This window comes from Hylaeus anthracinus, unplaced genomic scaffold (genome assembly GCF_026225885.1).
Source record: "Hylaeus anthracinus isolate JK02 unplaced genomic scaffold, UHH_iyHylAnth1.0_haploid 5, whole genome shotgun sequence".
NCBI lineage: Eukaryota > Metazoa > Arthropoda > Insecta > Hymenoptera > Colletidae > Hylaeus > Hylaeus anthracinus.
In genome coordinates, this window is record NW_026535322.1 from 8,297,350 (window position 1) to 8,311,003 (window position 13,654).

A 13,654-nucleotide genomic window follows, 5' to 3' on the forward strand; every position below is an offset into this window, starting at 1 on the left:
AAACGTGTCTCTTATATGAGATTTAACGTGCCCTGCCGGTCGTAACATCGGGGTCACTACCTGGAACTTGGTTTCGTCGCATATTTCTTGATTCGCGAAGCAAGCTATATCTACCACGCTGTCTTGAATATATGTACGATAAGGTGAAATTAGATCTATAGGTTAATCATCTTCATCGTTGCACGCGTGTTCTTAATTATTCTTAATTTGCTGCAAAATTTCTTCCATGTTTGCGAAGCAATTGCAATATTGCTTGCACATTTTGCTGAGAGTTTCGAGTGGTTTCGTAAAAATTCCATTAAATTTGAATAATATGGGAAACTTGAAGTCGTATTGTGAGAAATTCATGAAATTTTGAGTCTGTTGCCGCCAAAGGGACCTGTCTCCCGCATCCCGCTACTTACCGCAGCTGAAAGCCATGAAAATTACAAAGTCGAGCGAAACAAAACTCGTGGGCTGTCGCAACTATCCAAGGATCTAAAAAATAAATAACCCTTTGGCCTTTTTTGAACTCGAATCGAAATGTCACTCCTCTTCCCATTGTCGTACTCTGTACTTGTCCAAGAGATTCGCGACGCGGATCTCATTCGTGTAATTGCATTTCAAACGATTATTCTACAAAGATCTGGACCAGAAAAAAGTTATCGAATCAGTGTTGCCAAGAACAAGCCGACACAAAACTCGTTGAAATCGTTTACAGGTTTGGATAAATAAAAAAAAAACATACTTACATGGATAAGTAACGATCGGGAGAGCTTCGAAAAGAAGAGTCGTGAGGTAGAACTGATGCAAACAACGCGAAGAGGATTCTAATGGAGTCGCGTTGACCACACGCGATTTCAAGGTAAGGTAATTAACCTCGACAATATCCTCGAATCTCAACAAAGTCGACTGGTCGACGACCAACGACCGCCTACGCAAGTATAAGACAAAATGAAGATCGAACGTGGACTCACCCTTCTCTGACTCGTCAGGCTCGTCGCTCGCACACTCAGGTGTGCTTCGTTCTTCCTCGCTGCTGCTGAAACTTCTTTGGGGCTGAAGAGCGCTCTGTCCACCCATCGATTGTGGGGGACGCGCGCTCTGCATTTGATGCACCGAATGTTGCTGAGGAGGATGCACTACTGATCGAGGTGGGCCGGCTTCTACCGTCGGCTGACCATATGTCATCGCGAAATCCGTATTCTGATCCTGTAAAACAAACCGGAGTGTGAATATCGCGGGAAGAAAGAATAGACAAGTAACACCGTAACCATCGAATAGTTTGGTTCTGAGTAGTTTGCGTAGAACAGTTTGCACAACATTGGTTGCATGGCGGCTGGAAAGGAGTAGAGCAAAAGGTTACATCGAGAAAAGAAGAGGTTCGAATACGCGTTCAGAATTGATAGAAAGTTCGCCAGAGTCTCGACGATAACGATCCCTAGCAGAACTAACTGTGTCGTAGATTCGTCGTTATTTGATTTTAATGCAGCGAACGATTGCTCTGGTAGTGGGTGCGAGAGATGCCACGATAAATGTGCTCCGTTCTTTTGATCTTAACTAGTGACTCGATACGAACGAATTGACTCGGTAAATGATAATGGTGATGTCGAAGAATTCGGTGACTTCTAATTGCAGCACGAAACAAGAAGGAACAAAAAAACGTCTACATGATTCTACGTTTATGCGTTTCAGTCACACGTGGTCACATTTGAAACGTTGCAAAATTGGGAGAAGCGAGTAAAATTCCAACCTCTGTTCGATCGCTGACGCGATCGTAAGGTCCGTCGATCATGCAAGTAGCTAAAACTAGGATGAAACGGACATTGAAAATCTCTGCCCCTCCCCCCTTCGTTTCGATAACTTCGGTTCACGGATCTTCCGGATACTGCTCGTCGAGAGGCCTCTCGAGCACCGCCTACGCAAGAGTATCGCTTAGCGGCGCTGCTTCGCGCTCGCAGCTCGTACGAAGCGTACTTGTTGAATGTTTAATTTCCAAGTCGCTCTCGCAGTATGTCAAGCATTAACGTCATCGGATGTTCGACGAAACGAGCCAATCGAGAACCAGCCCTCCTTACCGGGTAGATCGGTCGTTGACGCTGGTAGTTCTGCTGTTTCATAAGACCGTCGATCTCCCCTCTGTAAAGGTTTGGATCATCCTCAGCGTACGCTTTCGGATGCCTCGGCGGCGGCTGCGTCTGGTGAGAAGGCGCTACGTGAGGCGTCGGCAGAGCTCTTGAGTGAGGCGAAACGGACATATCCACTCCGCTATCGCTCGTGGGCAGCCGACGCACTGGGACCTGAAATCGCGATGAGGAACTTCCATTTGTCGTACGAGAGGTCCCGGATCTGCTTCGTCGCGTGTGAGTTGCTATAGTGGTTACAAACAGTGCGATTGTTGCGTAATTGTTTCATCAGCATGGGAATAATATGCACTCTTGGGTATTTGCACCATTGGACGATTCACCATTTTGTGAAGTGGGTCGATGATGGATTATTTATGGCCGAAGGGAGAACCGTCCGTACAATCGATCGCTCTCGATACTTGAAATTAGACAATACAAGTATTTCTCTGTAAATACCTCGGAGTAACACTCATCGTTAAATCGTCCAAAGGTACGGTGATTAGGATATGTGATAATGAAACAGTGAGACATGGTGATATATATATCGTACCAATGGCATCGGCTTGCTACGACCGAGTTCGTTTCAAACAGGATAGCGAGGTGTTTTGCGATTGTATTCATTGTACATCCAGAGCAACAGTGCGTGCACGAGCGCTATTAATGACTACAGGGACACGTCCCTGCAGTTGAACAGATAAATGAATGATGAAGTAAATCGTACTTGCTCTTGCTGAGAGTACTGTCTTCTGAGCAGACTTCCGCCCCTTTGTAACAAGGGCAAATTCTCCTTCTCAGCCGCGCTGTGCGCTCTCTCGAGTTTCGGTCTTTTATCCTGAGTTTGGTCCACGAGTCCCGGAGGACCACCCACCTGCATGTCCTGCATCCGTTGCAGCATCGCGTTGTCCGCGGTGGCGAGGCCCGACTTGGTCATCCATTGTCCGGTCTTCGACAGGAGTTCTTGCTTCTTGCGACAGACGATACACAGCCATATCACCTGAAATCAAAACCAGTTCCACGACTCTGATCACGAACAACTTACTGGAGTCAAACGTCATTTCTTACAATTAGAAAATAGAGGGTGTTTTACTTTTACCTTTTACGTCTACCGCGGTCTCGTCAGCTTAACGCTATATTCCACAGCGATAAGTTAGGTCTCTTTACTTCACATTTGCCTCTGTACTTCTCTTCGTTACTTACTTACATAGTTACGTAGATGTCAGTTGTCCACTGGGGCACGCTGACCCCCTTAAAAAAGCTCGGGTACCTCGGGACCGCTAGACCCGTACTGTAGCTGTAGTCGAACATAGCTACAGCCCCTGAGGGTGAGTATAAAAATATTTTATGATTTCAGAAACGACGTACATCTTACTCGAGTGTTTTTGGAATATCAGAAAGGCCTCGAGAACAATTCGATGATTTCGAGGACAATGGAATCTCGGAAAGCTTGGGAATTTAAAGGTTTCGGACAACTCAACGACCTCGCAGTCCTAGAGTTTTGCAGCTCTCGGGAATCTCCGGGTCTCGATGTCTCCCGATGACCTTAGGATCTCGGAATCATGGCGACATCGAGAACCCAAAAGCCTCGGAATCGTTCGACGACATTGAGATTTCTGCTATTTAAGAGACATCGAGAATACTTGGAATTTCGGAATCTCGAAGGTATACGAAACATTGCAAGTCCTCGAGAACTTAGTGTTCTCATTAAAAAATCTTCGCTAACGACTAAGTTGCCCGGAATTTAGCTTTCCTTCTTAATTCAAGCACCGTTTCGAGCCCGAACACGTTAAATCGTTCTTTAACGAAAATAATCCATAACCTCGTTAGGGGAAAAGAGAGAACGAGGGAAAGAGTCCTGGAACTGATCGATCCAGGTCGCCGCTTGTAGCGAGGATATTAATAGGAAATTATCTATAGGAAGCAGACCAGTTACGATGCTAATTAGAAACGTGTAAGTCGAAGTGCGAGGTTCGATTTGTAGGTTTTAAGAACACGCGTAGGACAACGCGTACAAAACGACATCCTTTGACGTTGGAACTATTTGTCGAACGGGAAGGGGTTGCAAGGATAGAAACCGTGTTAAAAATATAGGACGCACAGAGGGGACAATGAGTCGAACAACAGACAGGTCTGTCCGTGTACTTTCGGCGCCAATATTCGCGAAAAAGTAGGAAACTTCAGCAGTCTCATTGGAAGGGAGAAATTGTAAAATCTTGTTTAACGAAGTCTCTGGCTCCACGGCGGTCCATCGCCTCGGGATAAATTCTTATGCAAGTAACGTAAAATTAAATCAAGCAGATCCGCAGCCGATACAGTAGCGTAGCAGCGTACCAAAATAGATGGCTAGCAGGGGATACGTGGCTACGTCACAGTGACACCGAAACGTTACGCGTCGATAAACGACCAGAATGAACTGTCCGATAAAAAAAGAAACGATTCCATCCTGCGAATGTTTCGAGACGCGACGAAAACCACATTCGTTAACGAGAGGAAAGGTGAAATCGAGCATCTCGAACGAAAAGCACGTTCTTCGAGGCGACCATTCGCAGCGTATACAATAAACGAAGGCTAATAATTAGCGGGCCATAGCAGCAGTCGAGCGTTTTGAAGGATGAATAGGCCGGCGGAATACTCCATCAAGATAAAGCGTGATGGATGGACCATTTAGAAGCAAACCATAAAACAATGCCCATACCGGTTCCCATCGATAACACTTTCCATGCCCATTCACGCGTATTATTGCGCCAACTATAATGGCGCGAGCAACGCCGCGCAAGGACAGCGCGGCTCGTTTCGCCGTTGAATTTACGAGCACGCTTTTCAACATCTCGCAAAGTCGACGGAGATTAAAAAGCATCGTCTAGTTGTCGACGAACCAAATCATCCAATTTATAGAAACTCCGCGACGTTCACCACCGTTTTGCCGACTGTTTTACAACGAATCCCTCCGCCCTTTCATCTTTTTTCGACGCGTCTGGCCATATTACAGCCTTCGAGGTGTTGGGACACGGCGGCAATCGGTCTATTTGATCGATAAACAGAACTCGGTCAAATTGACCGTACCCGAGAACGCTCGGGTTTAACGCGAAATAAGCGGAACGCGACAGTTCGTCCTCAAGTATTTTTTTCCAGTATCCCGACGCAGGGAGCTTCCGCGGAATGTCACACAATTATGGGAGAGGCGACGGTGGGTCCGGAGACGTCATCTATTCACGCGTGAATATCGTCCCAAATCGATACGTTCGACCACGCAGGACAGTTTACGCGATTATCCTTGCCCATTATCATTACTCGATGAATTCAACCCGGATCCGCGAGCCCATATTCCCGCTAATCCGCGGGACGAGGACGACGCTGGAAATGAAAACGTGTTTGCCCGTATTAGGCGACCCGAATCAAGAGCCACGGTAGTCGTGGTAATGGGATTCGACTGGTCCGCGAGAAACGTTCGACCTGTTTGCTCGGCAAAAAGTAATCAAGGGAATGGGAGTCGCGAGAGAGAAGAATTAAGGAATTTCTGCAGAGAGGAGAGGAACGGGGACGGTGATACTCCGATGAAAAGGATTTCTTTGTTAAGTCGTTGGGCTTGTTATCCGGGCTCTGAAACCGTAGCGTTTGTACTTTCAGCTTAGGTATAGTTTTTCATACAAGTATAAGCGTAATCAAACTCTGGATGTACGCGTAAGCTAGATTTCTTCGCTGACAGTACACGAGTAACCGCTCTAAATATTTAATCATTCGTTTCGTTTATGCCGACATTAGTCTCGTAACGACGAATACCAGCTCGAATATGCAGAACGCGTGCGTGATCAACGATTTCCACGAGGGCATCGAGTATTTCGCGCAAAATAACGTAATTGCATTCCAGCCGGCATCGCATTACGTAAAAACCTGTAATGACAGCCTTAACGGACCAGGAGCTTGTTACATAAATAATACTTTAACGTAGTTTTCGTCCGACTGCAGAGGTTGACGTTCGGATATTCGTGCTCGCGTGCATGGAGGGTTGAAAGAGAGACCGTAACGGGAAGGGTGTGTCTTTTCGGCAAAAAGAAACCCGTTATCGCTCAATTTCTAGGACGTTCTATGCTCGCACAACTTGAAAAACAGAAAAATTTCTTTCACGAATTTGCACCGAGACGCGATAAGAACGGTCTGGCCCGTGACATCAAAGTCAGCAATCCGATAGAATTTCGTTCCTAGGAAACCAAGCGTCCCAGTTTTTAAACAGCGAACCAGCGAACAAGAATTGATTTTTACCTTATTGCTCGCGCGGTTTAACGGGTGAATAGTTTCTCACGAAGAGAGCGTTCCCTGCGTAAAATGCCATCCGTAATCCTCGTTTCGACCAAACGTAATTATTTTCCACTTCGCGTCGTAATTCGCCACCGGAAGCTGAAGTAACTGCTAAAAATATCCACCACTTGTACACCATCGAATGTTTCCGCGTGATTCGAGAGCCTCCATAGCGAAGCTTCGCAGCCGTTCAATCACGAGATTACAGACGACGACGAGGAATAAGGGACGCACGAGATCCGTAGAAAAAAGTAACGAACAAAACGACCAAACAAACCTCGGGAGTACGGGGATGCTCCCCGAGCTGACACAAACCCCGACACACGACTCGTACTCGCGCGCGAGTTCGTCTCGCGAGCTGCGAAACTGTGACGGACGCGTGAAAAAAAAAATGGGGCTCTTTTTTCCAAGGTACTTGCAACACCGACCGAACCTCGTTGCAGACTGGCGGCTCGTCCGCGGAACAGAGAGTGCACCGAACAGTAAAGGAAAGAGAAAGGGTGTACGGGTGGCAAAAAAAAAAAGAGAAGAAAGAACCAGAGGACGGAGGGAAAAGGGGTTGGTTAGAAAGGAGAAGAGTGAGAAACGAAGCAGGAAAGATAGGTGGAGGCAGGGGAAACCTGAAGAGCACTTCGTCGAGTTGCCTAGGTAGCAATATGTCAAGAGCTCAACCCCTTTCCACCACCCTCGCTCATCCCCGTGCTGGTAGCACCTTTTTCGCCCACCCACCGAACATTCCGTACGTACGTACGTGTGCGCTATTTTCCTGAGCCTAAAAACAGAGAAACACTGATGGTGGCGGCGGCCGTAGGAAGGGATGGCCCTCGAGCCGTCTCACCCTCTCCCTTAACGGCGAGCCAAGGAAGGTGGTCCAAGAGAACGAGAACACGGTGCTGTGTGTTTGGTCGTAACGTAAATGATCATTAGTTTGCCGGCTCGGGCCGAGTTGCCGGTGATTTGCATTAATTAATTAGAGGCCAATTAATTCAGATTACTTTATCACAGACCCTATATACGCAGCCTGTATCAACGCAGGGAACGGCGTCGCCGCTCGAGACCAGACAATGACGACGACAACGACGATGAAGATGATGGTACAGACTCGGCATGGACGTTGACGGCCCGTTGCCTCGAGTACAGAAGCCAGGATCGATACGTCCGTTCAAACCAATCCGATAATTCGCCATGCCGCCAATAACACGGTGCTACCATCCCGTGACGCTCGCGACGAATTATCGTCCCGCCGATTAAACAAACGCTCTTGGATCCAGAAACGATAGTTTATCAAACGATGCCGACAGTGTTCCATCAGAATTTCCGTTCATCCGTATCCCCCGACTTCCATCCAAGAGAATTTTTAAGATTCACGCTCTCGAGAAGCGAATTAGTTTGAGACTATGCAAGTACTCGAATTAATAAGATTCAGAACGATGCTCGTCGTGACACGGTAGTACCAAATACTAACAATGATAATCCGAGCATACATATTCGATATTTTTAGCTCTTCTTGAGGAAGTTCAACCCTTTAACCTACAACAACGTGTGTTATAGGATTTGGTAAGACTTTACAGTAGGTAGGTCAAAATCGTAGGTCAAAGGATTAAATACCAAAGTTAAGAAATCGGAAGAGTCAATTTACAATATGTACAAAATATGCAAAAGGTAACGATGTAGTTCTAAAATAACAGTAATCTACAGCAATTCTACCAGAGTTTGCGAAGGCAACAGCGATAGCGTTCCTCGAGCTGTAAGCTTTTCAATTCATAACGAGATGGGCGCATATCGTCGAATTCAAGAGGACAACCTTTAAAATAGAAAAGAAGCTCCGGTTGAAGCAGCGACTACCGAATGCGGAGGAATATTTCCCAGAGAAGAAAGAAGTAGGAGCAGGATGGTGGACAAGAGAATCGGTTTTCAGTCGTTAAAGTCTGCATCGGTGCTCAGGCGATCCATCGAGCCAACTAACATCCACACGAACCTGCGACTGCGTCATTTTTAGACTGTCTCGAAATCGAACTTGAAATCATACTTGGATACGATGTCGAAGAATGGTCGAGCGAAAGAGGGGGTGTTGGAGAATTTACGAAGGAAAGTTCAACTTAATTATAAAATTTATGGACACGACAATCTTCGAGTCGGGAGTCGCCGAGCTGAAACGAGTCTCAAACCCATTAACGAGGAAATCGTCGATATCTGATTCCATACAAAAGAAATCCGTGGGCGTGCACGCCTACGTAAACAGCTAATTACCGTGCAGAGGTATCGTGACCGCTCGGTCCTATTCACGATGACTTACGTCTTCGAACGACTTCGACGACCTTTTCACTTTTCGATTTTTCGGTCGACGGAGGGCCACGGATCCGCGCGCATTACCGTCACGAGCGCCAACTTTCCCGTCCGAACTTTTCAGCTGTCCTACATACACAGGAAGATTCCAACTGCCGGCTGGGCCGAGGGGAAAAAGCCGGACGAGGAACGACAGATGCCTTCGGCGAGCCAAAGTAGGAGAAACTTGGAAAACTTTCGACTAACAGCGGCTTATTTATGTGAAACACAGCCGCGACTCGTTATGGGAATCACGCGAGCACGCGTTTAATCATCGTCGAGTGCAAGGCTCTCGCGGTGATATCTGCAATTTGTTCGAACCGACGAAACACGAAACGCTGTCCAAAATTACGGTGACTTCTTAGAATGGCGTAAATCTTGCAAGTACATCGCGAGTTCACGAATCGTATGCCAGTAAAAACCAGGAATTTCTAACTTCTTCGACTTCTTTAACTACATCATTCACCCTGAAACGGGGGTGGCAAACTACGGCACGCGAGACGGTACGATTGGCACGCGGCCGAACTCCGAATAAAATTCATTTCATCCTGAAACTTTAAAGACCATACGTATTTTAAAATAATTACTATATAATGTAGTGTCCGCGCCTCCCATACCCAACAATAAGGAGTCAAATAAGAACACGAAACGTAGGGTACGGGATTGGTCGCGTAGGTAAAGCGGTCGACTGTGGATCCGAGGATCGTGGCTTCGAATCCCCGTGCCTTATTTTTCGTTAGACTCCTACAATAATTATAATGATATTCAACAAAATCGAGTACTGTCAGTTGTGTAATTCTTGAAAAGGAAACGAGACGGTTGGTTAAAAGATTTGAAAAATTCTCAACGACTTTAACGCCGTGGAATCGATTCCCAGGTACGTGAAACAAGGAGGAATGCTGTATTGGAACGAAGGATACTTCCTCGGACAGCATTCGATTAGAATTACCGTCAGTCTCTGCTCCTCTGACATAAATACCAGAGATACACGCGTGCATTTGGCCGTATACGAGCGTACAATAGATCGACATACAGCCTTGGACCGAGGCGGCCGTGTCCCCACGGACCTCTGCAGCTATTTACCTCCGCGTGCTTGGCTCCCTCCCGGACCTTCAGCAATTTCGAAACGTCGAGTCATTAATCGAAAATCGCCATAATTCGATGGACAACGCAAACTATGCCGACGTGGCATCGGTGACGCGCGCAATCACGAAAGGGTTGGGAGCTGCGCTTCGGTCGCACAAGAGAGAACGATGATAATCGCTCTTCTGGTCATACTTGTCCGGGGTAACGCGGTCCGGCTCGTTTCAGGTCTTTCGAACGTTTCAATGTCCCGATTACAATTTCAATGAACGATGTAACTTTCCCGTGGAGTAATCACTCGATCGACCTCGAGCCGCATCAATTACCAAAAACCACCCCACAGAAGTCTCGAACCATCCAGTATCAATTTCATCTACGCGAAACGTTCCGCTTTCCTTTATGCGTGGCAACCCTTTCACCCACGCTTGCCCCCGCTTCAAAATCGCCGGTTTCCCTCGATCAGCGGTCCCGGGACGGCAAACACGAGTCAACCGTATTGAAACAAGGAACAACGTAAATTTGCCGGCCACCTTGTATTCCGTTTTCCGCGGCCACCCTCCGCCTCTCCCTCGCAGCCCGCCGGCCTATCATAGTCTGTAACCCTCCCTACGAAACTTAGATCAATATGTTGCGTCACGTTCTTCTCCTCCCCCTTTGCACACCGCCCGGCATTCATCCACGGCCACCCACACCTTCGTCCACCCCGCGCTTCATTCCTGACCCCGCCCCACCGCACTCCGATTCTCACCCCTCTATACGCTCGGTGACGTCACGCAGGGACGCGCCCCATTCATAGGCTCCCACGCAGCGAGCCTAAACCGCGGCTACGAAAAGCGAAAAAAGAAGAAGCAAGACGGGGACAAAGGGGGCTGTGTAAACGCGAATGACCGCGACTCGGCTACCGGAAATGCACGGGGGTTTCGAGTGGCAAGCGCTTGCGGGGGTTCCCTCGGACCCAAAGATTTCACAAATCGAGGAACCTCCGTCGATCGGACTGGCGAGCGTAATTAGAGAAAGGTGGTATCGCATCGCGGGCTGATCTCCTCGAACGTGGAAACGTACGAGCGTTCCGCTCGGATCGATGATGTCGTAACACGCGCCGTGACGTTTATCATCGTACTTGCGTGTGGCCATGGGAGGGAGGGGGAGGGTGAATAGTGTGGGAGTACGTGCGCGAACGAGCCACTACGATGAGCGTGCGCGAGTTTGTGTTCGTGCATCGTTGTGTCTTTGTCGTCTGTACGTGTGTGTATATGTATATGTGTGTGTGTGTATTCTGTTTCATCGGCCGGTGTATTTTCGCGAATATTAAATGAGATGTTTGAGCACTCGTTCGAGCGGGTTTTGTAGATCCGATGGTTATTGAAATCGTCGAGGACGAGACTACGTATTCAATATTTCCACTGAATTTTTTTAAGGGCGACGTTTCCGGGATACAGAGAACATTTGAAATTATTTTCACCGAGGAGCCGACAAGTGAAATATTTTTACAAGTATCGCGAATTGTTATCGCTCGTTCGAGCTTTTCACGGAATACGTGGCTCGGGAAACTACGAAGTAACTACCGGCCCACTTTAACCGACTGCACGGCCAACCTCCATTTCTTAAGCCACGCGAAAGTACGACGAAAACCAATAAACTTACAGGAAGTTGTAAGCCAAAGTTCCGCGCGTCTGCTTCCATTATTATACTGCCACTTGCTGGCTGGAATACGCGCGTGCATTCTCTATATGTATCCGCGGCGCTCTTATTTCCCGATCACGGATACATAACGCTTTCGAAAACCAAGTTAAATTGCCCTCCCTATCCTGATCGTTGAGTACTGACAAATAGTTCATAAGATCGATTAAGCTCAGTCGAACATAAAATACGAGATGCGTCGATTTTTCACTTCTATTTGCTTCGATCACAACATTATCGATTTTAATACAGGAATAATTTATAATTTATTTTGTACAATTTATTTCTTATCGCGCAATAAATGTACTGTTATTTTTAAATATCCATCGCTAACTATTGGGTCACGATATTCAATATAGCCTGGAAAGAAAACGTGAAGCACGAGGCGAATCTCACTGAAATCTGTAGGAATTGAACCGTGATCCTCTTTGAACTCTCAGAACCTCCGCAAACCCTCTTTGCGCTATTAATAGATTCTTTCTCTTTATACCTGATAATCAAAAACCCCTAGCGAAAACGCGTATTATAACCCAAACGAATTTTTTATCGATCGACCGTTTAATCCAGCCTGGTAAAAATAGATTATGGACAAATTACAACAAGCTGTTTGTTCTTCGTTCGCGTAGTTAATTGTTTACACGTAACGCGACGTGAAATCTTTGAATGTTTTACTTTTAAGGATATTCGTGTACATCCCTGTTCATTCCGTTATCGTTAAAAGGTCTTGAGCGTTGACTGGAATAAATATAAAATTGTTGCGAAGTAGGTAATTCTGTGCAAATCTGTAACTGTATAGAATGTAGATAAAGTTCAAAGTTGAAAGTTGTGTTGCAGATTTCACGTCATGTTACGTGTAATTTATTGATTATACAAAATAAGACATAGGACGTCCTTTTTGTAGAAAATGTCGATAATAATTTTGCCATATTATACCGAGTGTTTAGCTTTAGAATGACCCAACTGACGTTGAATCAACGACGTCGGGTGAACAGCTGCGAACGGACAATTGAAAGACAAGGTATACGAAATAGAAAGTTCGAAATCCCCGGAACGCGTACCATACTGCAGGTACTGTTTCATTTCCATTGATGAAAATTCTATCGAAATTGCGCGATCGACGGAGGAAATACCCAGCGCATAAATGGAAAACGTATTCGCTGGGCGGCTATTTAGCGACGGCATTACGCCCACAGATGCAATGTACACACGTCCGCGATAAGGGTTAATTGGTGTAGCAGGGAGAGAGAAGGACCAGAGACTCGCTATAGGTCAATTATTTCCACGTATTTCAGGCGTGCGCAACGATACACGGCCGGTTATCGTCTTTTACGATACGGTGGCCTTAATTGTTTCCAGGAAGCTGACATTTCCCAGCAGCGATCGGTTGCGCTTTTAATCGGTCGCATCGTCGCGATGGCGCGTTTCATAATCTCTTGACGTGAATAAATGGAATCCCTTGAATCGTGATAAATCGCGGTCCTGTTGACTCAATTTTCGATGAACTTTACGTCGGAATCCCATCGCCGAAATCCTCGAAAATATCCGAGCAAAGCCCTTTCCCGACATTGACTCTAGATAATGATGAATGTAGACATATTCGAGCCTGAGGCTAATTAATAACGATTCATTTAAAGAGCCACTTCCTTTTCGAAAATGTTTCATGAGAGAGAAATGATTCTTACGGTAATGTATCTGTCCTCCTGCAATTTTCTGTTGTTTAGAATTGTACGTATATAAACGTAGAAAATCCAACAGGAAAATAACTTGAGCAACATTTATAATATCGATTCCTGTTATCTAGATTGTCATAATAAAGCATTATTTAAAAGACTGTTTGAATGTGGGGTAGACAATTTCCAAGTTAAAATTAGAACGATTCAGTCGATACCACCCTCTGTTTGTCTGTATTATCGTGAAAGATATAATTCTATTTATGAGTCACGCAGTTCCCGTTGTTATTCTATTTAGAGGGTTGAGATTGTATAACCCGGCAGAGGATATAGTCCACTTAAATGTATAGTGACAGGCGCGAGATAATAGTTCGAAGGAGTCGGCAATCGTAGTGGCGCCATTTCCGTTCCTCCGACCGCGAAGATTCTCAACGAGATCCCATTGATCAGAATGTTATCAGTACGGTCGAGCCAGTGACTCTGCTTTTCAGGTCGGTT

General features: G+C 46.3%; 1 protein-coding gene across 5 annotated transcripts in view; it reads right to left on the minus strand.

Annotated features, from left to right (window-relative positions):
• The window catches only part of LOC128895404 (regulating synaptic membrane exocytosis protein 2), a 66,743-nt gene that overhangs the window by 46,195 nt on the left and 6,894 nt on the right, over positions 1–13,654 (minus strand). For all 5 annotated transcript variants that reach the window (XR_008461785.1, XR_008461783.1, XR_008461784.1 and 2 more), the window contains exons 3-5: positions 2,827–3,099; positions 2,058–2,279; positions 957–1,191 (exon numbers count right to left, since the gene is read on the minus strand). Coding sequence is in view for 2 of the 5 variants with exons in the window: in XM_054157953.1 (XP_054013928.1) it covers positions 957–1,191; positions 2,058–2,279; positions 2,827–3,099 (730 nt within the window). In the remaining 3 variants the exon portion in view is untranslated. The remainder of the gene's footprint in view (positions 1–956; positions 1,192–2,057; positions 2,280–2,826; positions 3,100–13,654) is intronic.